The sequence below is a fragment of the Fringilla coelebs genome (assembly GCF_963513975.1).
Source record: "Fringilla coelebs genome assembly, chromosome: 6".
Classification (NCBI taxonomy): Eukaryota; Metazoa; Chordata; class Aves; order Passeriformes; family Fringillidae; genus Fringilla; species Fringilla coelebs.
In genome coordinates, this window is record NC_140034.1 from 51509287 (window position 1) to 51536041 (window position 26755).

General features: G+C 41.3%; 1 protein-coding gene across 2 annotated transcripts in view; it reads right to left on the reverse strand.

The window, feature by feature from the left end:
- Positions 1-26755, reverse strand: part of DENND2B (DENN domain containing 2B) — a gene marked incomplete at its 5' end in the record, with an annotated part of 151688 nt that overhangs the window by 72202 nt on the left and 52731 nt on the right. For both annotated transcript variants that reach the window (XM_084208170.1, XM_084208171.1), the window contains one exon: positions 13873-13977. In XM_084208170.1, the coding sequence (XP_084064296.1) occupies positions 13873-13952 (80 nt within the window). The remainder of the gene's footprint in view (positions 1-13872; positions 13978-26755) is intronic.

Below are 26755 nucleotides of genomic sequence, written 5' to 3' on the forward strand. Positions count from 1 at the left end.
GGGTCACGGCCTCCTTCAGGCATCCACCCGCCCTGGCATGGGCTCCTCCACAGGCTGCAGGTGGATCTCTGCATCCCCGTGGTCCTCCATGGGCTGCAGGGGCACAGCTGCCTCACCATGGGCTGCGGGGGTATCTCAGCTCCAGCGCCTGGAGCACCTCCTGCCCCTCCCTCTGCGCTGACCTTGGCGCAGGCAGGGCTGTTCCTCTCACACAGTCTCACTCCTCTCCTCTTTGGCTGCTATAGCTCCTGCACAGTAACTTTTTTCACTTCTTAAATACGTCATCCCGGAGGCGCTGCCATCGGCGCTGACGGGCTCGGCCTTGGCCAATACAATGGCTTTGTACAGATTAAGAAGTTATATGCTTGAACTTATGAGGGAATTTCTTTTCATTCAATTCCTTTAAAAATCTATTAACCAGTGTTAGATTTTCTTCTGCCTTATGTTAGCACAAATCAAGTGTTGCTAAGGAGAAGCTGCTAAAGATCCAAACTGATGCAGAAGTTAGTGCAGGAAGATTTAAGGCATTGCTCTGGTGCAACTGCACACTTATGAAAAACAAAGTTTCAGTTTAAACGTTTAAATAACATTTGCACTGAAAATTAAATTAGGTTACTACATCTGACTGGTTACAGTGTGCTTCGCTCTACTTTCAGCTAAACAAGCCAGGAAAATGAGGAAATGTGTTGGGCATACCCACAACTGAGCATCATATGAAAAAACTGGCCAGCCAAAAGTTGTTGGGGTTTTTCCTTAGTTGAACAGAGTTTTGAAAAACTCTTTGATCTATTTATTCCCCAATCTGTTGGCATATACACATAAACTTTAAAATAAATTTTAAAAAAAGAAGAAAAGGGGAAGAAAGGCAACAGGAAAAAGCCAAGCTGGGATTTGCAATTCTTGTTGCTATCACACTTATTTACCTGAAAGTCCAGATAAGGCCAAATTTAACTTGACTGAGGGCTACATCTGGCCCTAATTCAGTTTCACTGCATATTAACAAATGAACAATCAGCCAGTGCTGGAGCACCATGCACACCAATATTCAGAAACATGATTTAAAGGAAACTTTCCAAAAGATTCAGACATTGGCTTCTCTCTGCCTTTTGCTGCCCATAGCTGCCAACAGGAGCAGAGTTAGGTCAGGGAAAGACACTCCCCACGACTTTGTTCACTGTGATCAAGGGTAACTTAAACGTGTCCATTACTCATCCAGCTGAAATGAGCCTCCCAGACCAGATTTCAGCACCACACCTACAAGAGCTGTGGGACCTCAAGCCTAAATTTGGAATCAGAATAATAGCTGGGGGATTTATATATCCTTTATAAGCTTTTGATTCTCACAAGAACTTGGCTTCTTATAAAACTGTGGATTTAGTTTTACACTAGGTTCTATAAGGAGCAGGCCAATATGTATTAACATTTCACTGCACTCTTTACTTCATGTGAGAGAATTTGTATGTAGTATAACCCTAAGGATGAAAATATTTTGTGGCCACTGCCCTGCAACTAAACGCTGCACAGTAAACTGAAAGTTTTGCTCACTTTAGGGCAACTAAACATTAACTTAGAGCAACTAAAAGCAAGACATTTTTCCTGTCACATCCTTTCACTTCCAGGACAAAACTAAGTTTCATGTCCTTACAGGAAACCACATAGGTAGCACCAGGCAAAGCATCCAGAAAATAAAAATGCTATGGTGCAAGTGAAGCAATACCAACATCTGTGTATAAAGCTGCAAGAAAAACCAACAGGCAACATTTATAAGCTCATCAGCTCTGAAAGTATTTGCTCCCTACAAACTACAACACAAACAACAAACTCCTTCCAGCAGCCCATGGGGTCTCAGATAGTGAATATTTGTAGCAGTATATTGAAGTCCAGATTCTGACCCTAAATTACATCCCTCAGAACCTCACAGAGTTGGACCCATAATACTGATTTTTTCCTGAAAAGCACAAGACTGTGACTTATGCTCTTTATTCAATGGGGGGAAAAAAATGCCAGTTGTCTCATAGAAAGCATATTTCACATAAAGTATATTAAAAAAAAGATGCCACAAAAACCCAAGACCTGAAACCAGGCATCAAAACCAAGACAACACACAAAAGTGTGCCAGCAGCACCTCATTTAATCCTGTGTTTTCATCTCAGCAGTTAGTAAAGTCATTGTAAGGCATATTCAGCCTAAGGATAAACAACTATGATCTCTCTCTAATGGACCAGCACTTGCTATACAATAAAAACAAGTTCAGCTTGGCATGGATATGAACAGTGCTGCATAACTTAATAATCACCTTTAAGAATTAAAGGGGATAAAAAGGAATCTCAAGACAAGAAACAGGCATTTAGCCTTAGACAGATGAGGTTCTGCCTGAGAGTAAGAGAGGTAGAGGGAGGAAGGGAAGAAAAGGGCTTTCAAAATGAGTTTTAGTCCTACAAAGTCACTCTTCCTACACTTCCAAAACTGCAAACTCTGGAAATTAAAGCTACTGCTATAGCTACTTTGAGTAAGCAGAAGGTTGCTGTTGAGTTCCTGCCTGTGAGCAGACATTCCATCTCCTGCAAAACTGGGAAAGGACACTAAGGAATTCAGTGCTGTGACACTTCATGCTCTTCCCTTCTGCTGCGTTGTTTCCTCCCCTCATGCCTCTGACAAGCACACAGCTGCCCACCACTGCCATCACTTCAGCACACCCAGACTTACTCAGGAGCTCTTCCCTCCTGGAAAGATGCAGAATGGAGATGCAGGAATTCTCAGTCCATGCTGTGCCGTAGCCTCTGTGCTCGCTGAACGCTGCCTGCTTCTCTTGTCAAGCAGCAAATGACACACTGAGAGGGTTTGTCAAACCTCTGTCCCTTTGTGTGCTTAAGGGGAGGAAACTGCTGTTAATGTTTAACAAAACAGGAGCAAAGCCTTTCTCTGCAGTCTCACGTGTTGGCTTTGAAGGCACCGGTGTGTGGGAAATCTGGCAAGCCAGAAGTTTGCTCTTTGTAGCCCACAAAAATTGAGTTTTTATTTTAAAGTTACAGGAAGCAACAGTTTGCAATTCATTCCTGAAGCTCTGAAGTGAGGCACTCCAGCTGCCTGATGCTAAAGAAATCATAGAAGCTGTGTCAGGGACCAAACCACACACACACAGACACAGAAAGCCTGCCAGGCTCAGCCCCTATCTTGAAGCCCACATGGGTGACAGTACTATTTGACAGGAAAGGGAGAGGTTTAAAATCCACATTCAAACCCTTTCAGGTCCCTGCCAACAAATGGCCACAGGCTGTCTGCCATCTCCCCTCTGCCTGTGTTGACATAAAGTGCCTTCCCACCCCAGCACAAATCAAGGGGGCAATGGTCTGGTGTGAAAGCAGTCTCATTACTGGGCATTTGTTGGTTATCTGCACTGACAGCTCCTCTTCTGGCCTCAGCAGCCAGGGTGAGTCAGGGTGAGTGTCCCACTGCAGAATAAAACAGATGAGTCAGCTGGAGACATCCACACTGTGACAACAGGAGGATTAAGCGGCGCTGCCCACACCTGAGCATCACCGACACTGCCCATCCCAGCACCGAAGTGCCCTGTACCAGCAGCCCACCTGCCTGCCTGCATTAGCTGTTAAAAGGACCTTCTGAGCCTCTAGCTAGCAGAATTTGAATCACAAAGCCTTTCTGTGCTACTGCCACTGCAATGAACTCTGCTTTTACAGCCAAATAGTTATGTTGTTACCTGGAAAAAGCTTGCTTTTAGGAAATTGTGATGCATGATGGGCTTATCCTAGGAATCCAGACTGAAAAATACCATTTCCATCTATTAGCTGCTGTTAATTGTTTGCCAAAAAAGTACTTGCTCTACAGCCACAGTACTGTGGATCACCTATGTTGAAGTGACCCTGTTTTACAGACCTAACATTTTCTTTCTATAGCTAAGGAGAGAAGAAAACAAATTAATACTTCTCATTTACTTCAGCAATTTCCTACAGCTCCCTCACAATAAAATACTAGCAGATATTGGCAATAAAGCTCAGAATTAATATGATAATCATAAAATATTTCCTTTATGAGAATAGCGCTTTAACAAAGACCTTCAGGAACAGCATATGGATGCTCTGGGCAAAATTTTCCTCTCTGGTTAATAAAAAACAGGATATTTAGGCTCTCAAAAAAAGCATTCAGGCTCTTAAAGGAGCTGACATTCCCGTTGACTACAATAGAATTTTATGGATAGACTCACTAAATCCATTTTTTCAGTGTTATTTAGTTATTAGGAACATCATATCTGTTACAACGGTTACATTTAGTTGTGCTTTCAGCACTGAAGCCCATCCTACCAGATGCCTGCTGCTCAACAGCTCCAGGGTTCCCTGGTGCCAAGGGAATGTGATGCATTCCCTTGTGACACACTGCCAGTTCTATACACAGGACCTGGCCAGAATGGAAATAACTTCAGAGTGCATGATGGGAATTGTGCCAAAAGTCACAATTCAAAAAGTCTCCCAGGAACTATGGGCATTTTTGGAGGAATGTATTTTAATAAAATGGATGCTACCTGTGTATTTCCATTGACCCTGTTTTCCTGCTTGGTGAAAAGTGCTTACAGTTTATTTTGCTTTTAAGGACCATTTGCTGTCAATGTTCGTTCCTCGAGTGTGAGGACTGAAGGTGATGCTCGGTGTGGAGACTGAATCAAGCACTGAGCTAATTCCCAGTTTCATCACACAATATTGCCTGATGAATAGCGGCTATGTTATTTAGAGGATGAAGCCTGTGAGGGTGCTATGTCTGTGCACTTCTTGCTTTGTTTTCCCAGGTAAATGGGTTGGTTTTTTTCCACTCTGGGGAGAAACATTATCTATCTTATTACATTCAGATCTTCCTTTCAAATTCAATCTTCAAAAATTCTGCTATGTCTTCTTTTAATGGTGTGCTCTGCACAAGTGGAAAATATCTTCTTAGGATAACCAAACAGTGCAAGAAACTGATAAGAGAACACAGACCCTTTCATTTCTAAGCTATTGATTCAAATTCAGACTGAAGGGAAATTGTTTGCCCACATTGGTGACTTTTCAAGAGCTCAAGTGTAAAGAGATGAGTGTCTTAGCTCCTAAATGGACAGATATTCACAGAACATGAAAAATCATTTGCAACACTCATCACTTGCATCTTTGATGGTCTTTCCAGTGAGATGGTCAGCATCTACCTGGTCCAGAAAGCAATAGGGTTTCATTCCAGAAAAAATGAAATATTGGCATTATGATGTAAAAATGTTATGCACATGACTACTATGTCCTACTCCCTGAGGACTTCAGTCTCACTTCTTATTGCCACCCAAAAAACAAATTCACATAAAACTTGTGCTGATTCTCTGATACTGCACATGTGGGGACTCCTGTGGGTGTTTTAACATGTGTCTTCCTCATTGCTTCTATTCACTACAGTTCAGTGCAGAAAAAGCACTAGAAAAATATGAGAAATATTTCCAAATTCAAGCTCTTGTAATAATTTCCTGTAAAAATATCTAAGTTTATTTCAGATCTTAGTACCCCTCAGTACTTTATTGTAAATATAGTGATTAAACAATTAAGGATTGCAGTGTTAGTCTAAGTAGTGCAATATTGCACGGTATTGCAATATTGCAGTCTTCATCCTGCAATAGTTGCATTAAAAATGCCTCTTTAGCGTAACCTCTCATCTAGAACTCTGTTTTTTAAAGACTTCTTAGTTTCTCTTTTTAATTTTTTAGTTTCCAGTGGTTTTGGCAAATATAACCCCTAATAAAAGAGAAAAGGTAATTTTAATGATAAGCTATGATTTGCTTAATATAAAAACATAAAGCATTCAAAGTGTCATGAGAAATAAATTACAATGGGAAGGAATTCACTACATTCCTGTAGCCTTTAAGTAATAATAAAATCAACTTGATCTGAAGCTTTATGAAGCAAAATCCAATCAAAATTTTAGAGTTTCTTGGAGTGTTTTTCCTAGGAACCTGCGCAAATGGGAGGGAGATATTGATAAAATTTCCAGCTAAGAAAAAGTGATTTGTTTGACTGACAAGTGCATTCTTCCTGAATGGATTTTTAAAATTAAAGTGAAACAAACCAGCCAGCAACAGAAATGGGATAGCAAATTGCCCCACTATCAACTGTTTGAGGAAGCCCAAAGGATGTATCCAGAAGCAGGTCCACTTCTCCAGTTCTAACTCGTGATAGAATTGGAGACGCTGTCACCTCATCTGACAAACCATTCCTCTCGTGTCTGTAGAGCACTGTGCCCATCAGAGTGTTACTGCAGCCCTGCTGAGTGACTTGCAGAGGCTGCAGCCTGGCTCAAGCGCTGCCAGGCCGGGGTCAGTGCCCAGCAGTGCCCAGTGAGGGAGGGGAACATCGCGCCCTGACCGTCGGAAATCAGCGCGGCACCGCTGCCGCTCGCCCAGATAACGGCAGCACAACAGTCAAAGCCTGCATTCAAACCCTTCCCAGCCTCAGGGTCATCTGAACCAGCACTGTGACTCCTTCCCACTGCAAATGTTTCTGTTCTTGATGGCCCTCCCACCTCCCATGGCCCAGTTCAGAGCAGAGCTGCCAGAGCTTCATGTCCCAAATGCACCTCCAGTCTCCCAGGGTAAACAACAGCTCCTGTTCCCTTCTGAACCAAAGGAAATTCTGCACTGCTGGGAACTGAGCTGTGGAAAATTTGTCAGCTGCATGTTTCAGGCTGTTTCTGCTTGTAAAGGGAAGGGTACAATATTTGCTAATAGATTTCATATCAGTTATTCGATTTTCATCGTTATTTGGCTGAAGTTTATTTGTATGGTTTTCTAAATCTCAGTGGTTTAAAGAAAATAAAAAAGGCACGTTTCGTTGCAGCTCCAATAACTGAGCATATTGCTTAGTCTTAGAATTTTATTAAATCACTATTCTTCCTGTTCTGAAGCTCACTGTCAAAATATTAAAACTTGGTTCTCTTCTGAAGTAACAAACATTTTCTACAGGGGATTTGTTTTTTTCTTTCTCACAAATTCATAAAGAGCTCATAAATGTTCTCACTAGTACTTCTGAGCAGTAGGCAAATACTTTTGGCAGGGAAAATCCATCTCATCAGTTCAGAGTGGAGTGCCTCATTGCCTTGAGCGCTGCTCAGCTGCCAGGAGATCTCCCACAGCAGAGGGAGAGGTCCCAGCCCAGACAGTGAGGAGAGGCTGGGACATGCTGAGACCATGTGAGCTTAACTCACACCACAGGCCTCTTGCTCTAACCAAGTCCCTGATGGCTGCTCTTGCTGGAAAAACTGGGAGATGTTTTAGCCCAGGCCACCCCACAACTGATGGGGCAACAGAATTTATTTTTTTTTAATAAAAATGAAAAAAAACCTTGGCTTCCCACTTTAGGCATACATAACTGACTCTCCTTTTCAAGCTGCTCTCACTCCTTCCTCCTCAGAGCCCTCAAATACAACTTGCCTGCCCAAATATGCACAAAACAGTATCCACTAACCTTCCACACTATGCACAAATGTCAAAAGTTGTAAGCAACCAGCAACCACTTCTAGACCTGCTGCCTTCCCTGTTCCTGTGTACTAAGTGTAAGCCAGACAGAGAGCACCTTTCACCTTTAATTAAAATGGAGCCTTTCACCTGTAATTGAAATGCAGGCATCCACAAGGGAAACAAGCAGCTTTTCTATCACTCACAGCAATACTTCCACATACTAAGCAAGGAAAGAGTAAGAGATGCAAAAATACTTTATCATAAATGTTCTAAGACAATGGCAATCGCTCAAAAATTAGCGGGAAAATTGCACGCATTAGAATTTCTAATAAGATCAAAACCTCATTGCTTTAGAGCAACACAGAGCTGAAGATGCATCTTTTGATTTGCAAGTTATTGCATTCTTCTCAATGCTCTCCAATCAGAAAACTCAGGGTATGGAAAAAAAATATATCTCATGGTCTTTGAATTGATATTCACATGAAATACATGAATGCAATTAATTACATTTTGTTTATCTTACTGGTAGTAATTTTTTACAGTAGGACCAGGGCTCCCCTGTGGTGGATGCAGAGTTATCTCCCTCCCAAGGCTCTGTAACTATTGGTGAAGGAATTGTTCAGTGTTGTCCTCCACTATCTGCCCCTGGAGCCATCCACCCTGGATATGAACACAGCTCTTCTGCATTAGTCACAAGGTAATTCATTGTCAGTGCAGGCAGACTGGATCACATCTGCATGAATGACCTGACAATAAATTTGGGCAGTGCATACAGTTCAACATAGAGCTGAGGAGCACTGGTTAATTTGGTTTTCTTGTATTAGGAGTAGCAGAAGGATTGAATAAGAATTAAAGGCGTACATATCTGATAACACAAACAAAAGGCCCCACATTTGCATCCATGAAGGGATGTCTCTAAATAAGAGACATGTCCTGCCACCTCTCTGAAGATGACTCTTCTCCCTAAACAGATGAGTTTTCCTCAAGACACGAGATTATCTTTGAAATGAAAATTTACTGTAGAAAGGGAAGAAAATGAAGCACTCTAAGTTCAAGCCAGCAGAGAAAAAAAACTGCCAGCCCTACTCAAGCACTGACAGCAGAGCACTGCTTAACTCCAACACTGGATATATCTACACATTCTTTTATTTAAGAATTCTGGAGGTGTCAATTCCTAAGGCAAAATATTTCTAGACTTCTGCCCAGCCCATAACTACATAATCCTTTCAAGAGAAACAAAGTATTTTAGTTGGATTCAGTAATGTGGACCAAGAATTAATTTCACTTTAAAATAAATAAATACATTTGATATAAAACTGAATGAGCCTGGCTTGAGTATGACTGATTTTGGAAGTGATCATACATCTCAGGTTTTTAAGGCTAAAGCACAAAGTCTTCCTTCAACTAAGATTTTTCTAGAAGTTTTCTTAGTTTCTAAGACTTTTCTAAGATTGTTTCTGCCTTGAGAGAAATGCAGTGATAAAACACAGGACCTTGACACGCATGTGAAACGGCTGAGCATGGACCTGCGTGCATGATGGAGACAGGAAACCAACCCAAAACAGTATTTCTAGTAACCTAGAAATTAATCTAGTCAAGTAACCTGGGCTTACATTGTCCAGAAATGTAAGTCATTATTTTATTTGATACTTACAGAACTATAAACAATCCACCTGAAACATTCTGGGGGTGTCTCTAGTTACATCAGGCCAGACTCTGTTGTTCTTCTCTGTTGCCTTCACTGGAGGTAAGGTAGCTCCACCAATTAAATTTCTGTCCTATTAACTTAAATTCTGGAGAAAGAAAAAGTTCTGTGCCACAAAGTCAGTGCAAACATATCTCAGCAGGTTAGGCTAATGGGGGTGACAAACTCTCAGTGGCATCATGAATGTCCTCACATGCTGCTGAGAGATAAAAAACAAAGCCTATATCTAGAGGTTTGTAGGTACTCAGCTAAGTTCTTCCCAAGCAAGAAGAAAGTAAAAACTGAAATCTGATATCATGAGTTGGATCTCAGAGTGTATTTGGTTCAAAGATTCAACTAAAAGTATTTAGAAAGAAGTTTTATGACTCTTATTTTAATAGACACTTTGTAACTTGGTGCTAGTGGCAAATTACAGATGGAATTCTTTTTTTGCACAAATCTCTGGTGTCTTGCTACAGCAACCCCTGACATCAGTGCCCCCAGCTTATTGTGCCAATAAATCATGATTGCTCAGCTGGAGAACATCCTCCACCAACATCCTCTGGTGAGGACACCACCTTTCCTGTGGAGCTTGGGTGGAATGACAACAATCCCCAATCCACAAAATCCAGACTGTGACAAAACACCTGTGATTCCAGTGGCACAGCTTTCCTTGGACACATAGCCTCTGCGAACAGTTTTTCTCAGACACAGCCTTTTTCCACAACTGGAATTGGGGTTGGTTTCTGCCTTGGCTATCTTCCCAAATCCAACTCAGAGACACTAAATTGGAAAGTTTGTTTGAATATTTGTTCTTGCTTATCACAGCAGTCCCTCTACATAGTCTACCAAAGTCACCATGCTCGTAAAACTTCTATCTGCAGCAAACTTAATTTTTGTTCACTGTAATTGCTTTTGTAAAATGTTTTTGAGCTTTCCAAAGCCCTCTTCTCCAAGTTGGGACCCATACATAAGGCACACCCTGCACCACAGAAAATTTTACAGCCAAGGAGAAATTCTGCTACTTACAAATACACAGGAAGAAGTCAGTATCTTCAAAATCTGATGCTATTTATGTCTCAGGCAATAAACTCAGATAAAAAACAAACCCTGTGCTTCAGTTACTGCAGTATTTGAGAAGGCTCAAGTGTATAAAATGCCTTGAGATGCAGAGTTAAGAGATGGCATATTAGCCAGAGGCAAAGACATTAAGGATTATTTACAGAAGTTATGTAGCCACACAACTCTAAATATTTTTCAGCTCTGGACTGGTCCTTGTTGTATCTAGCATCTCAAACTGAGCTGCAATTTTAAGATATATATTGATATAATGATACATAAATCTTTTGTTCAGGATTTTTTTTACTCCTTGTATCTGTTATATTACACAGCCTACAAGTCTGAAAGCTGCATTTTGCTAACTAGAGCATGACTTCATAGACATAACTATTGGCCTGTTTTAATACAGTACACTGTAGAGGTGATTTTTGAGTCAAAGACAGTAGTACCATTTCTACATTAACCTTTGATTGCACTGGAAAAAACACAAGTTTTGGACAAATACTAATAACAAATAGCATTTTTGATAAAACCCAAGTACTCCAGATAAATATTAAATCATTTGCTGAGAGAAAGAAAGCCATGTTGTAAGGAGAGAGAGCTACAAACACCACTATGCCTTTGTGTGGCTTCTGTTCTCCTAAGGTTTCCTCAGAATTACACTGATCCTCATAACTATGGTGAAATCAAACTCATTTGATGCAACAGGGTCGTGGTTGTGCACTAGCTGCAATCATGCTATGGGCTCCTTTGTCCCCTGCTGAAGGATTAAGATTTCATAGAGCTGCTTCCTGCCAGAATTGCTAAGAAGTCGCTTCCAGCTACCCACAAGGTGCTTTCCTATCCTTCCATTCCTTGGCATTCACCTCAGTGACTCACAAGGAAGGATTAAAGTTGTGCTCTGGAAGCTCAGTGAAAGCCAGAGTCTCCTTTTGTAAGCATAACAACTCTGCAATTTCTCCAATTTGCTTCCTGTAACTGACTCTTGTTCCAAACAACATCAGAATGTTCCTTCTGGCTTGGACCAAAAAAGCATTCCTGGTCCAAGGTTTTGTCACTGACCATGAGAGTTAGCAGGTGCCTGGAGAAGAGGATAAGAACGTGCAGTGCAACTTAACCAGCTTAAGTCTGTTGACTCAGAGATTTTATTTCTGTGACTAAAGGGCTTTAGAAGATTTTTCTTCCATGGATTTTTCTGATTGCAGCATCACATAAGAGTAAGTTTAATGGTTTAAAAACATGCTGCTGAAAAATGCCTTCTTTTCGACTGATTCTCAACCTGTTATCTTCTGGTTTCATTGGATTAGTATTAGTTCTTAAATGGAAAGAGTATTTTTTCCTCTATTTATCATATCTGTTCTATATATTATTTCAGATACTTCTCTTCCCCTTCAATCCCTTCAATTTCCTTTCTAGGATGAAGAGTCACAATAAATCTACTCTTGTAGTGAAAATGCTTCCTGCCTTCAACCACCGTTGTCATTCTACAATTTTCCCATTCTGAGCACAGTCAAGTTTTCTCTCCTAACACACACACAAATCTCACGTTTTAACAAGTGGTGAGTGAACTTCAGGTACCTTTAAAAAATGCATTAGTGTAGTTTTGTTTAAAACACTTCACTTTCTTCAGATCCAAGAGTTCTATTTCCCCTCCTGTGCTCATAGCAGAAACCCATGAATCCCACAACCAGATTCTCAGGTGAAATTCACAGTTATCCTCCCAAATAACATCCTTGCTCTGTTCTCTGTCTTTCCCTCATTTCCTGAAGTGCCATTCAAACAACTCTGGTGGAAAAATGGCTCTGGTGATTCATGACAGTTAATTCCCACTCTGGTGAGGACCAAGGGAATTTTAGTTACTGCAAAAGTCTTAATGCCTGCAAAGCATGCAGCTGTATGGATGTCTACGTGGAGGCACATTCTTTTCACTGAGGATTTTTATTATTAAAATTTAAATTCATTATCTACAGGGATCTGAATCACAGCCAAAGTAATTAGAAAGACTTCTAGAGACTTTACTGACCTTTGCTTCTGACCTGTAAGGAATCACAAAATGTTGAACCAGCTGATGTCACCATATCCCTGAATCACACTTTGCATCTTAGAATCACAGAATAATTGAGGTTGGAAAATACCTTTAAGACCATCAACTGAACAATCTTGAAACAATAAACCCCACCAAAACTAAGACTGACAAGAAAATAATTCTTAAAAATATATCTTAGCAACCAGGAGACTGTTACACCTGTGTTATGCCAGTATCAGCACTAACTGAAACTCTGCTACCACAGATTATCAAGTACATGTGCAGGTTTCCAAATGCCCAGTCAAATCCCACAATAAATAGAGATAGAGACTGTTCATTTTAAGTGAATCTTTGAACATGTTTACAATAAATTTTGCAACCTTTAAACTTTTATGATGCCAGCACTTACAACACTGATTTACAGTCTGAGTCAAAGGAAGAATGCTCATGGTTGGCTCAGATAACATCCTCTTGCAGGGTTTCTCAAGAGACAGGTGAAGATTACATAAGGCAAAATAATGGATGGAGAAATTGTGCATGACCATCTATTCATCTCATCCCTTGTTGTGCAAGTGCACCTTAAAGATTGTCCTTAGCTTCAGGCTCTTACTTGTACTTGGAAAAATCTCTTCCTGACAAATTCTAATCGAAACAGATGATGACATTTTATTTGACAGTTACTATCCAATAACTTAGTATCCCACAGTACTTTCTAAGCTATTCAGAATGGAAATTATTTCGAAATAAGAGACTTGTCCAAAGTTTGCCAAAGTCTAGACCCAAGTTCCGAGCACCAATCTGTCTGCTCTGGTGGAAGGACAATAAGCAACTTGAGAGCTCCAGAGACCATTAAGTAACAGTTATTAATATCCACATATTAATATCTCTCTAGAAATTCCTTAAGCCCCCTGGCCCTTATTATTTTATCTTTTTTCTATTTTGTACTAGGAGATGGCAAACACACAAACTGGGAAGTGTACAAGGATATAGAGCCCACCTCTGCTGAGCTCTACCACAGCATAATATACCTAATAAAAAACCCAGAATGGATGCTGGTTTTCTGCATCTTTCTTTGACTGCGCATTTTTAAAAGTTTAGTTTTTCCCCTAACTGTGAATTACAAAGATAATCTACTTTGCAAATTATTTTAATGCTACAGAAAGGACAAATAAGCAAAGCAACAGATGAGCCCTGCCCTTTACATTCAGACCTTTCCCACCCACTGATTGACCTGCAACAGGAGACAGTCTGACTATGGTCTGTGAAGGCAGAAACAGCAGAGGAAATGTGACACAAACAAATGCAAAACACCAACTGGAGAGTGGCAGTGCAGGAGAGCATGCAATCACATGACTGAGGAATTCAGCCCAAAATTTCTGAGATCTATACAGCACCTTCCACACAGGTCCTTCCTTGCAATCACTCCCATCATAACCAGCCCATGAGCAGCAATTGTTCAATAAGGTATGTTCTTCATACCTTGGGTCCTCCACTCCCTACAAAAAACTTCCCTCAGCTCAGCAAAGCTCTCTTTCTGTCAGAATAGAGGTTGCTTACCCTTGAACAGACATCTTGTTCCAAACACAGACTACTCAAAATCTACAAATCCTGCAGTTCTCCACTTACCTATCCAGAGTGTCCTGAGGCACCTTACTCCCTCCAGCTCTGCTGTTGACACTGCTGTTCTTGTTGGCAGTCATGGTCATTTCTGCTTTCTAGAAACGTGGATATCTGTGAGAAGAAAAGTCAATTAAGCTTCAGCAAGCCCAAATGACAATTAACTCATTGAACTACTATTGTGTGTAAAGGCTGAACTCCAGGTTGCTTTTCATTCTATAAAATGCAATCAGTGTAGTGATGATCCTGAAAAACGAAACCCTCTACTGCTGCTCTTGCACATCCACAGCCAAGTTTATCACAGCCCAGTGCTATAAATGGAAATAACTTGTGAGAAGTAGGTGTGTGCTTCAGGTGCTGGCCTGTCTGATGAACAGAGCTTGATACCAAGTTCACAAAAGATCACTGGTTTGGTGTGGTTCTTCCCCCCATCAGAGTATGTGGAGACCCCAGCAACAGCACTGTGTGATACCTGCAAACACCATAGCTGTGACTGGAAGTCTGACCACACCACAGCTATCCCAAGGAATAAAAAAGCTCTCACCTTTAAAGTGCAGCTCTATTATGGAAATGTTTTCTAATAGTGAAATGATGAATTTTTGAATATAATTTTCAAATCTGCTTGTGATATGAAAACATCACAAGCAGTTTTCTCTATTGGCCTCAGGATTCTTTAAGTAAAGCCGTCTTAGGACACTTTTAAAACCCCAGGTAATATAAAGAATCTTTATCAATTTCTAGCTGTTTTTTTAACTACTTGGTAATCCCAAAAGCAGTGAACTTAGTTTCAGCCCTGTGTATAAAGTTGTGTGCCCAAAAGATGGGTCTCGCTTCTGTGCCACTGCTGCACACTGGCAAAGAAACAGCCCAGTACCATGATTTATTTTGCCTTCATTCTGCTCTCTTAGCAGCAGTGTCATGCTGTGACTGAAGAGAGGACATGATGATATGAGTAAAGGCCAGGATGTCATCCAAGGGATGCAAAAGCCAGAATCCCTAATATAATTGGGATATCTTTAGCTCCTCCATTGACTATATCCCACGGTTCTCCAGTGTAAAGCACAGCTCTCAGTGGCCATTTCTTCTGTCATTGTAATCCCTTGAGAAATATTTTGCAAAATGAGGGAGGAATGTATTTTCATATCATGATAAGGTTCCTAAAATACCAGCAGAGTTCTTTGAGAAAGAAAAGGAACAGTATTTACTCCACCTGATGCTACAGGAGTTATTTCTGAAGAATTCTGTGGCTCTGCTGACACCAGTCTGCGTGGTTTCTAAGATGTTGCTTAGTTTATAAACTAAAATATCTACCATGGTTTACAGCACTGTCACCCAGGGTCTGACCAGAACTACCAATTTTTATGACCATTAACAGCACAGCTAATGCAAAAATAAGGAGTGTTACGAAACTTCTTGTTTACTCAAACCCACAGGAAGTCCAGACTGCTTGAGAAGCCACTGTAATGTGATGCTGCAAAACAAGCTGGGGGCTGACAACACACAAAAATCCCTATACTAACAGACCTATCACAGTCAAGGGACATTCTCTAAACCACTTTATTCCAAGCAGTTCTGCCACAAACACAGTCAGAAAATCTGTAAACTGCAGCTCCAGAGGCAGAGTCAATCATGCTGACCACAGACTCCAGGTCTACTTGTCCTTCTCTGCTGCCTTGTATCAATTTTCCCAGATTAAGCAGAGATTTTTTTTTTCCCCTGGTTGGTAACATTTTTTTCCACACTGAAGCTCCCTAAATTCCTCCCGTGTCTCCTTGTTATTGTTAGCATTACATTATCAAGATTACAGGACTGTTACAGAACTGCCTGTTCCGACTGGAAAAGGGATTGCTTGGGACAAAAAAGGCAGCCTGCTAATGCTGGCCAAGCTTTCTAGGACTGTACATTCCACAGAGAGTAAGCAGTTTTTTTAATGTTTTCCACACACCAGTTCAATACTTTTACTGTGTTAAATCTAAATCACTTTTTAACTCTTAATGTGAGAAAAATAAGAGAGATAAACACAGCGTAAGGAGAACAATAGCTGTTGGCATGTATGTGTAACGTTAATTTTCCAAGATCTGCTTTTCTGTTCAAGACAAAAATAAGCTGAAGAGACCCTCAAAAAGATGGGAGACTGATCTGACATATTAAAAAAATATAGTGTGTGCTTTTGTGCTGCTGGTTTTGAAAGTCCACTTTTCCCAAACCCAAAATCAGAAGCGGGGGGTGGGTTGGAGGGGTGGGAAGAAAAATATGTCAAAACTTGATAAAAATCATCATCATCAACATTTAAAAGGAGTGATTATTTAAATGTTACATTTCAAAGCCTCCATAAATGTCAAGTAGAACAAAGTGGTTTGCTTTCAACTAAAGACAAATTGAGTTCCTAAAGACAATTTCTCAAGATTTGTCAAATTTACTGATGTAAGTTTGCTCCTTCCTGTGCAGTTAAGACTGATATATATGGCAATATTAACTGACTTTTCAATTTTCCTTTAAAGCTTATTTTGGATGAATATTTTAATGTAGGTGATGCTGGTATTGTCCCAGCATATGTAGAAAAAATGCAAACAACATGAACATGGCAGAAAAGTGCTCAGCCATTTACAGAGGTGCCTGTAAGGAAAGACTTGTATCACCCCAAAAAACTCACCTCCCCATCCACCAATCCACTTCATCCCAAAAATAAAGGGAAAAAGAGAAAAAGAAACAAGAGAGAAAACCTAAACTAGGGAGCAAAAACCTAATGTAAATGCTACTGTTACATAGAAAGTTATCTTTTAGCCTTCAAATGAGTCTGACAGCCTGCAAGTTTATTGAACCTTTGTAGGGTCAGAATCACATCCCTTGGGCTTGGGTGAGAGCATTCCACATTACACTATTTGCAAATTATTCTTCCAAAGAAATGGAAACCAAAATCTCTCAAGTATTGTGACATACTGTTAAAAAAAAAATCCAAGAATAATCACGTCACACAGATTCTGCATTGTGTCATAAACCATCTAACAAACCTGGTCTAAAAATGCAGAATTCTGTTTTATTTGTAAATCTAAAGACTTCCTCTGAAACCCTTACTTAGACATAATTTGTGCTTTGCTCCAGACCCGGTTTTACTAATTTCACTAGCTCTCAGATTGGCAATTTAATGAGCCCAAATGGTAGAATCATTATATCAATTTTGCCTGAAACCTCCACAAACCATTTATCAGGATCAAAAACTAAAGATGACAGGCAAATATGAGAAATTAGGTGATGGCAACATGGGATCTGCTGCTCATGCCAGGCAAGGGTTCAGCATCCTGACTAAAAAGGGCTGCTACAAAGTGGATGTTTCCTAAGAGATCTTTATCATTGCAAGAAGCTCCAGTGACACAATATGGACCATCTGTTTATGGTATGCTTACACTTTTTAAATTAACTGTAGCTTGGAGATTTTAATGGGGCACTGAAAGCCATCACACTTTGGGCTAATGAACAGTGCAGCATCACTGAATGTCTAATTCCATTAGCAGGTGTTAGCAGGGGAGGGCTAAACCCTCTGTTTCTCCCCTCTGCCATTTAGAATTATTCTTAATTTCCTAAAGCATCCCAGCACTTTGGAAGCACCCACTTTCAGTCCCATTACTAAAAAATGGAAGCTGTGAATGGGAGTGGGTTGAGGAGTGAGGCTTGGAGCAAGCCCCTGAAAAGTCAAGGCAACACAGAATGCTTAAATTGCTTTATAGCTTCAAGAAAACCTCCTGCTTTCTAATATACAGTGTCTATCAGTAAGCACATTCCAATAACAGATGCCTTCCTCTCCTTCTCTGGAAGGTGAGTATCATTGAACCCAGGAGAACAGTTTACATGTGGTGCCTGATGACTTGAGAGGGGAGCCTCTGAATGTAGGTTCCCAAGCCTTCTCCTGGCATTATCACTATGCTTTGTAATCTACTTGAGATCTTGAGTTCTGATTGAGTTTTTCATGCAGATTACCTTCCTCTTGAAATTCCACTGATCTAGGATCTGGAAAATATGGGAAAATACTGCTCCTTTGGTCTGCCCCACAGGGCAGAGACCTGGAGGCATAACAGGAAGTCATAACAGGGAAGAACAACAGGCTGCTAAAACAAAGTCATGTTTTTGGAAAAATACAATAAATACAAACTTTCATAAACATATTTATAATAGTTGATGTGTCTACTTATTTTTCTCTCAACAGTAGCTGCAACAGAATGGCTTTAGCCATTAAGAAGTTAGCTTAACACATTAGTTTGCTTTTCTGAGTGCTTTAAGGGAGCTTGCCCACATATCAAGAGGTATAGCACAGCTGAACTTTTGTTTAGGAATTACAGCCTTCTTTGTGGCAATTTGCCTACTCCCTTCCAGTAAAACAAATAATTATGTTCTTCCAGAACCACGTCAGTTCTGATGAACTGGAAAGCCCAGTAAGATGTTTAACTATTCCTGCCTTGAGAGGGTGCCTGCAGAGACTCCTGAGAACATTGCTACCAGACTCCATCAGGAATACCTGATCTCTGGACTGGGATTGACTCCACAGCCTCATCCAAAATTTCCCTCCCTATAATCAACAGCCTGTTTTCAACCAAGTCAGTGACCTGTCTCTCTGCTAAGCTTTCACAGCTAGGTGGCAACTTTAATTCTAGCACAAACTTCCTACTATAGCCAGCAGGACTGGTGAACTTGGTTGCCATTGACCCTTGCAATGCCCAAACCACCCTCTCAGCAGTTCAGTCCCACTGAACTGAACTGGTACTACTGGGAAACAGATGTTACAGCACTTACTGGAGGGGAAAGAAGTCACTCCCCCAGGCACTCTGCCTGAAGCAAAGACAGCTCTCCATGCACCCTTCATCTTCCTTTCCTGTTTTTCTGCCAATTAAAATGCTTTTCCCTTTTCTGATGTTCTTGTTCTTTCCTATTTGGTACCTTTATTCTGTCTTCCTCACCCTACTTTATCTTCTTATTACTTAATTTATCTTCTCTCTAATTTATCTTCCCCCAGCCTCTTAACTGAAAATGGGCAGTACCTTTTAGAGAGAACAGACCTCACTTGAAATACACTGCAGTCCAAACCTAAAGTCTGAACTAGGAAAGAACTTAGGGCTAAGCTCCTCCATTACCCTTAGCAATCACAGCTTCCAAATGGAAGGAAAACAACATGACAATCAAGGAAGAAATTTAGAGAAGGAGGCATGAACAGAAAATATGTCTGTTATTGAACCAGAAATTATTCTTTCCCTGTATAGGCTAAAGAAAAGGTTTGGGTATGAAAAAATACATTGGCTATTTCAAGCTTAAATGTCTTGATTTGAGATACTAGGGTAGAAAGGGTCTACTTAGAAACTATGCCCAACATATAATACAGTTATTTGGTATTATTCTTCCTTTTTTCTTTCCCTTCATCCTCAGGATTTTTGCATAAAAACAACAATTTAAGTCTCAGGAGCTCACCTGTTTCTGTTGCTTACTCCTCAGTGAAGCCATAATGCTCTAATAGCAACATCAACACCATTTGCACAATAATGAATTGTTTCTTGTGACACAAAAACCAAATTATAAATTTGCTGAGGAATGAGAGTTGGGTAGCTTTGAGGAACAAAGATTCTTTTTCATTAATATCTCTTGTGTCACAAAGGATACAATAAATGAGGAAATAGAGAGATGAGGAATAGAGATGAGAAAATACCCTTTGGTATTTCCCACAGGGTGTGACCAGTCCCTAAAAACATCCCAATGCAATTCACAGAGTGAACAAACAAAGACAAAAGTCTTAGTAAGTCTTAGAAGGAACTTCTCAGTTGAGCTGACACCCGTGACTGAGCGCTCCTCATACCGACGCTGTCTGACAAAGTCTGCCAGACAGCTGGGAAACATCCTGGCTTTGCAACTGCTGTAGGTTTTGATTTGTTAGAGCATCATCTGAGGCAAAACATGGGTCACAGCCATCCTACAGAGCGAGCTGCTGTGTCCAGAGTTGTCAGCACACCTCCCTTCCTGTCATGCACATGTGGCTCCCTATCAGAGCCCTGCTAGAGTAAGAATTGTACAATTATTAGCAGTTACAGGCCTTGCAAAGTCTTGTAATGATCCATGATGGGAGGAAGGGCAATCATCTTTGGACCTCAGTAAGGTCAAGAGCTGACCGGTAGGGATACCATGAATCTCCTTCTAGTTAGATCACTGTGTGTTAGTGACTGTTCTGAGCCAGTATCTCCCAGAAACAGGTCCTGTCCATGATACACAAGCTGGAAGTGCTAATGCTTCCAGTGAAGAAACGATTAATTTGCATGGACTGTCTCAATATGATGATATAAAGGCACCCTGGGAGGATGAGGTATGGGCTGGAGACCTCATGGATGTAAGTGGAAAACACTGGCCCAAGTCTTGGCTTGTACAAAGATATGAGAACAACATTGGGTCAGTCTCTTTAGGTCTTGGCAGTTACCCAGGGAATCTGTAGAAAGGCACACAAAAGATGTTAATTCCCCTAGAGAGGATCTTAGTTCCCCTGTATCCAAAGTACATCCAGAAGTGAACCTGGACACAGGCATTAGCAGCAACAAATGGGATGGCAACTAAGTCCATTGTTTGTATTAGGGATTTGTGCAGGAACCTTTCAGGAAGGTATCTGTTTACATTTAAAAATTATGTTCTTGCACTTAAGGCAACATCTGCAGGATGCAGAAGCTCTGAGCTGTGTTGGAGCTCTGACATGGATTTCAGCCACAGTCCTAGGAAACCTGTTTAGAGGTAAGATCTGCAAATTCAGCGCCAGAGATTAAAGCCCCACCACCCACATTCTGGCATCTGGCTGAATGGCCCATTTTCTCCAGGGTACTCCTAATTTTCCTACTACCTCAGGAATTTATCCAACTATCACTGCTGTACAGAGATGGAAGCTTAAAACTTGCTTGATTTGAAGCAATGAGCAGCTCTCTCATGCACAGTGGCTTTCTGATTCAGGTTCCCTTCATGTCTATGAACACCTTGGTTACCACCTCCCTCTCCTTCTAACTCTGCATGTCCCAAGCCAAAAGAAACAAACCCAAGTGCCCTGTGCTCCCAGGATGATAAACTGCAATGAGGTGTGAGCAGCCTGACAAAGGTGCAGTCCATGCCCTGCCGAAGTTCCACCTCAGAAAACTAAGTAAAGGATTATCAGAGAGAAGCATGGAGCCAGAAAAATGAGTGAATCCCATCCTCCCTCCTAGCTGCTGAAACAGAGGATGGATGCAAACGAAGAAGCAGAGAGGAGGGATGAGGTCCAGACAAACATCAGAAGAGTTCAAGACTGGTAGAGCAAAGGTGAGGTGAAAGATAGCTAACATACTATGAGAAAAACACAAATGGGAAACAAGGAAGTGAAGAGATTATTTAGAAATATGAAAGGGCAATAAGAAACCCCAGGTGGGGAGAGAAATACAGCCCCCTTCTTCCCCTCCACAATGTGTGCCCTAGAGAAAGCAGCCCAACTTTCCTCATGCTCCAGGATGTTTTCATTCCATGGCTAAAATCTTCATCATGGAATAAACTTGGCATTTTTCTGAAGAACTTCAATAAAAATGGATCTGTAATACTGACATGAGACTTCACCAAAAGAGACAGAAATTGCTGCAGTCCTGCAAAGCAGGTGCAAGTCCATGAGAGTGAGAAGTGCTCAGGGTCTGCATAGCTATTCATTCAATATACAAACTCAAATCTGAATTCAAGTTTTTGAGTCCCTGATTCATGGGTAGAAGCCTCATCCCCCCCACACAGCCCTGCAGTGATTGCAGGAGAGTTGTAGTTCCTAGATTCCTGCAGTTTCTTTACAGAATTGGTTCTAAGGGAGATTGGAGGAAAAAGAGAAGAGGAGAAATGACTGAGAATATTGGCAGAATGACAATAACAAACTAAGCACAGCAAACTACTTATTCCCTTTGTTAATTAAAATTATAGTAGCTATAGCAACAAAAATGGGGCAGAGAGAAAAAAGTCCAAGACACTTCAATATCTCCAAAGGTATCTCCAGATTTCTAATACGGAAAAAAACAAGATTTATGGCACCAGCAGCTCCTACAAGACAGGGCTGTAGTAGTGCACCATGGTTTCAATTAAAGGCACCAATCATTAACCAGTGCAGCTGGGCTCAGCAGTTGACAGGCAACATCATCTCTTCCAGTGAGCCACAATTCCTTCAGGCACTGAACTAGCTTCTCTTGCTGTGTGACGGGCCCTGCAGCCCCATTCCTGGTGGATTTACCTCATATTGTCTGTCAAGCCCTGTGACAGTGTGACTGATGTCACTGCTCAGCAGACATCTCCTATGCCCAAGTGCCTGCATCCAGCCACCACACACTGATATCCCTGTGGGTGCTGCCCACAGCACGGCCCTGCACACTAAGCAAGCATCTCAGGAGAAAAGCATTTCAGTTCCCTGCTGCCTGTGTGTATTTTCCTTCTCAAACACACACACTTGCAAGCTCAAAGAGGGGAGGAATGTCTGGCACTTCTGCGGTGACCATCTGGCAGAAGCACTGCTCCATTTTCTGGCAACTTGACCAGAGTCTTAGAACAATTATTTCAGTTCCTGATTCAAGCACTGGAGACAGAAGATCAAGTTACATTTCTCTCCAGCCATCAACACTAATTCAGTTTTCACTAAGTCAGCCTTGCTGGAATTTCACCCTTCCACACTAAAACCAAAAAGAAAAAAAAGGAAAGTGTGAATCTACGCTGAAAAGCCAGTAGAAGAAACAAGGAATTTCAAGGGTTGCCCTTCACAAATGTAAAAAATGCCAGTAAGGTCCAAGGGAGAAGGAACTCTTTCTTCCTAGAAAGGACATTTTTATAAGATAAAATTATGAAGAATTGGGTGTATTGAAAATTAAATTATATCATGGTCCTCAGTGATATCCCCAGGCTTTCTAACAACCATGTAAATAAGCTTTCTTCCCTAGCTACCACAAGCTGATAGTGAGTTGAAGAGAGTGCCTTCCCACCTATGGCTCAGCCACAGGTATCCGCAGCCATCAGCAGAGGCACTTTTCCCAAGGAAAAGGTTCAGTTCCCACAGCACTGACCTTTGCCATCTGCATGAAAGGAAAGTTTCAACAAACTACCACAAGCAAAAGTGTTATAAATCACCTTTCATCAGGCCTCCAACCACTAGCCAGAGAAACAACTGGAAACACTTAAACCTGTTTTAACATTCCTTGTAGGAGGAGGCAGGGAAACACCTCCCCATCCACCCACTGGAGCTGATTGCAGCCACCAAACCACTCTGGACAGTGGTTCCTGCCGGTGGAGTTTCTCTTGAGGATTTCTGCAGCAGCAGCCTTTCCCAGCAGAGACAGAAAACCGAGCGGCAGCCACAGAAACTCCAGCTCTGTTCCCATGCGCGCTGCATCCCGAGCGGCGGGAGGGAACCGCAGGGGTTCAGAAGGAGGCAAACAGAAACAAATCCACAAACAAACTGTGAATGGTATCACATATCTTTTAAACCTTCACATGCTGGGAGATGGTATTTGATGATTTGAAAGAGCTTCTTTTCTTTCCTTTTATGAAAATGATTTACACGCAGCTGTGTACATGACACGTTGGAGCCTTCTCAAGAGACCAGCCGCCGTTGCAAAGAACTCACACTTCTATGATAGGAATTTCATAAATGAAGGCACTAACTATCTTCCCAGATGCAGGCTTGAATAGACCCACTGTGCTGGAGAGTTCTGCTGAGGGAACAATCTTTCTTCACAGCCCACAGAGCAGGAGTAAACCTGACACAGAGGAGCATTACAGCCTGAACTGCTTCGTTCTCAGACCGGGGAGAGAGACCCACAGGGGCTGTCAGACAAGCACTGCCCTCATCACACAGGCCTGCGAAGAATGCTCCCAAGCTCCCCAAATCCCTCCTCTCTGCTTGCAATCCAAGGCTGAACATCTGTAATGCCAGAGAGGGCACAGGAGAGCACAACCTCAGAAAGATGTCAGGTAGAAAATGTGATCCCTCGTCCTTACAGTCAGGAATAACAAGCAGCCAGTGTGTGCAGGCATAGGGTCCCCTTTCTTGTTTGCAGGTTGGCCGCAGTGCCATAATGTGCTACCACTTATGTTTAACAATATTGAAACCTGTAACCTTAACTTGAAATATTTGTGTGAAATCATTCATTTTATCCAGACAGCATTTGGAATGTTGCTCCAGCACCAGCATTCCTACACAAAGTTTTAGCACGGGTGCTCCTACTTTAGCTCGGTTCAAAACTGTGAGTAAAATAGAATTTAATAGCAATTTGATTTTACAGTGATCTCATTGAAAAGGCATATGCAGCGCTGCCCTTGCAACACAGAGACAGCCACAAGATAAGCCTTAGGGACACAGATTAACACTGATCAGATAAAATTTCAGCCCCTTCTCCCTTGCAGGGAATGTTTTGGCCTTTTGCCAAGCAGCAGGCATTCCACACACGAAGGGTAAATTTGGTATAGCACCCATATGGAAATATCTTCTTCACAACAAGGCCAGGGTATAAAATCTATTATCCAAACAACATGATCTCTTACTTGGAACATGAGTGAGCCTACAGCAGCGTTTGACTCAAACTTTCCCCATCTCATGGGAGTCCATATTTGAGCAAGCTTTAGAATGGCAATGGCACCAAAGCTGGAATTCATTTTTCTTTTCTTCTTTCCTATGGTTTTAAGCTGAATGCAGCAGAAGTCCAATTTGGATCTGCTCCCTATACAAAAATATTTTTATTGTTTCTTTTGAAGTGTGGTTACTATAGACAATAACTCTGCATCAACCAGACCTCCAGAACTGGACCTGTCTACTCACAACAAAAATGTCAAAGCAGACTTTGCTATGATCAACTATGGAACAGCCTGAAGTTGTGCCAGGGGAAGTTTAGGCTTGATATTAGGAAAAGGTTCTTCACTCAAGAGGTCTCTGGGCACTGGAGCAGCTCCCCAGGGCAGTGCTCCCAGCACCAGCCTGACAGAGCTCCAGAGTGTCTGGGCAATGCTCTCAGGCACAGGGTGTGACTCCTGGGTGTCCTGTGCAGGGCCAGGAGCTGGACCTCATGCTCCTTGTGGGTCCCTTCCAACTCAGCTGATTCTGTGTTAACATACAATTCATTTAGTGAAGAGGAACACTACAATTCTATTTTGCTTTCATAGAGTTTATGCTTATGCAGTTCTCACCTTAACTCTAGTTTCAGACACTCCTTTGCTACTGCTCATAGAGTGCAATACCAGAAAGGAAATTACAGCTCAGACTTCCCTCCTGTTTCATACGCTTTTCACTGTTCCTCCTTCAGTTTAGGTGCACACACACTCATCTTCCCAATACCAGGTAGCAGAGAATTTAAAAACGTGCATCTACAAATAGACAAATTGCTACAGATAGAGGTACTGCACACACAATCTGATAGTAAACTTCACAAATAAAACTTCTCCAGTAAATTGAGCAGAATAAAGTATACACACAGAGGATATAAGCAACACTTTCCTACTAAAAATTCCATCATCACAAAACAAATAAGTTTTCAAGGTAAAAAAAAAATCTATTACACAGAAACTCTTCGGTATCAGCTTCCTGTGAATGTATTTTCACTTGTGTTTGATTAATGAACAAATCAAAGCATTCAAGACAGATACTAAACACTTGTCTGGCATGAAATCTGCAGTGCCAGATTCCATGTGGTTTCCAGTTGGTACAACAAACTTGGCCACGGTTCATTCAAAACTCAGTCCTAGTGCTCCAAAAGGTAGATAAATATCTATGGACATTTTTGTGGTCCCAGGAAGGTGATTTGTATTATAGAGGCAGATAAAATCGTACCTGTGCCCAGTGCACAGTGGACAAAATCTGATTGACAGCAGATTCCACCCTGCTACAACAAAAAATGCCTTCTGCAACTCCAAAGGGTAAAGATTTATAAGATTATGAATCCAGTTCAAATACCTCTTGTGACTAGCTACTCATCTGACAATTTAGGTTTGAGATGTTCTAACTGAATTTGTGTTGAAATTTGTAGGTGTTATAAGTGCACCAGGATTCACAGGTTCCTACAGAGCATGAATTCCTGAAACTTCCTGATGGAAAAACTGCCTCTCTCTTCTAGTGTGTGCCTATTACTTAAATCTGAACTCCTACCTCATTTTCCCCGACAAATATTCTCCTATTTAACCTATGAAGAATGCATGGTGGGACATCCATGTGCAACAGGTTTTCTTTATCCTATGTTTTAGATACAAAAGTCATGTTAATAAGCTTTTTTTTGATCCTAGGGAATGTAAAGGTGTGAAAAACATGAAATTCACTGTGACTGATTCTTCATGGTAGCTAGGTGAGGTGCTAAAGAAAATATATGTGAGAAAATGGTTTAACCTTTGAGGGCTTTTTTTCAAACTGCAGTTTAATTTTATGTTATCTCTGCTCTTTTAGACAACTGCATTTTCTCAACTCTTTGACCGGTCTTTTCATCAAAAAGCCAATAAGGTTGGAGTCTCTGTGTGTGTGATAAATTCACCTCATGCTGTAGCAAAATATGAAGCAACTACTCCATTCAGTTCTCACACAAGGGACTTTTGGCCCTTCCAGTTTTAATGGGAAAGTTGGAGCCACAACACAAAAAATGAGAGCTCTTTGGAAAGGCAACCACGCCCCACTCATTTTCTGCTCTGTGCCCCATGTCCCCACCCACAGATACACAACAGAGGAATACCAGCTGTTGAAACTTTGCAGATGGCAAATCCAATATTGTGCCATTTTGGACTTTCTCCTCAAAGGATCATTCCACATGCCTTCTTTTATAGGGTCAGGATTTCTTTTCTTGGGAGGATGGATAGTTGGGCATGGAAAATATCTGTGGGCATGAACAATGGGGAACTGGCATTTATAAACTGAAAT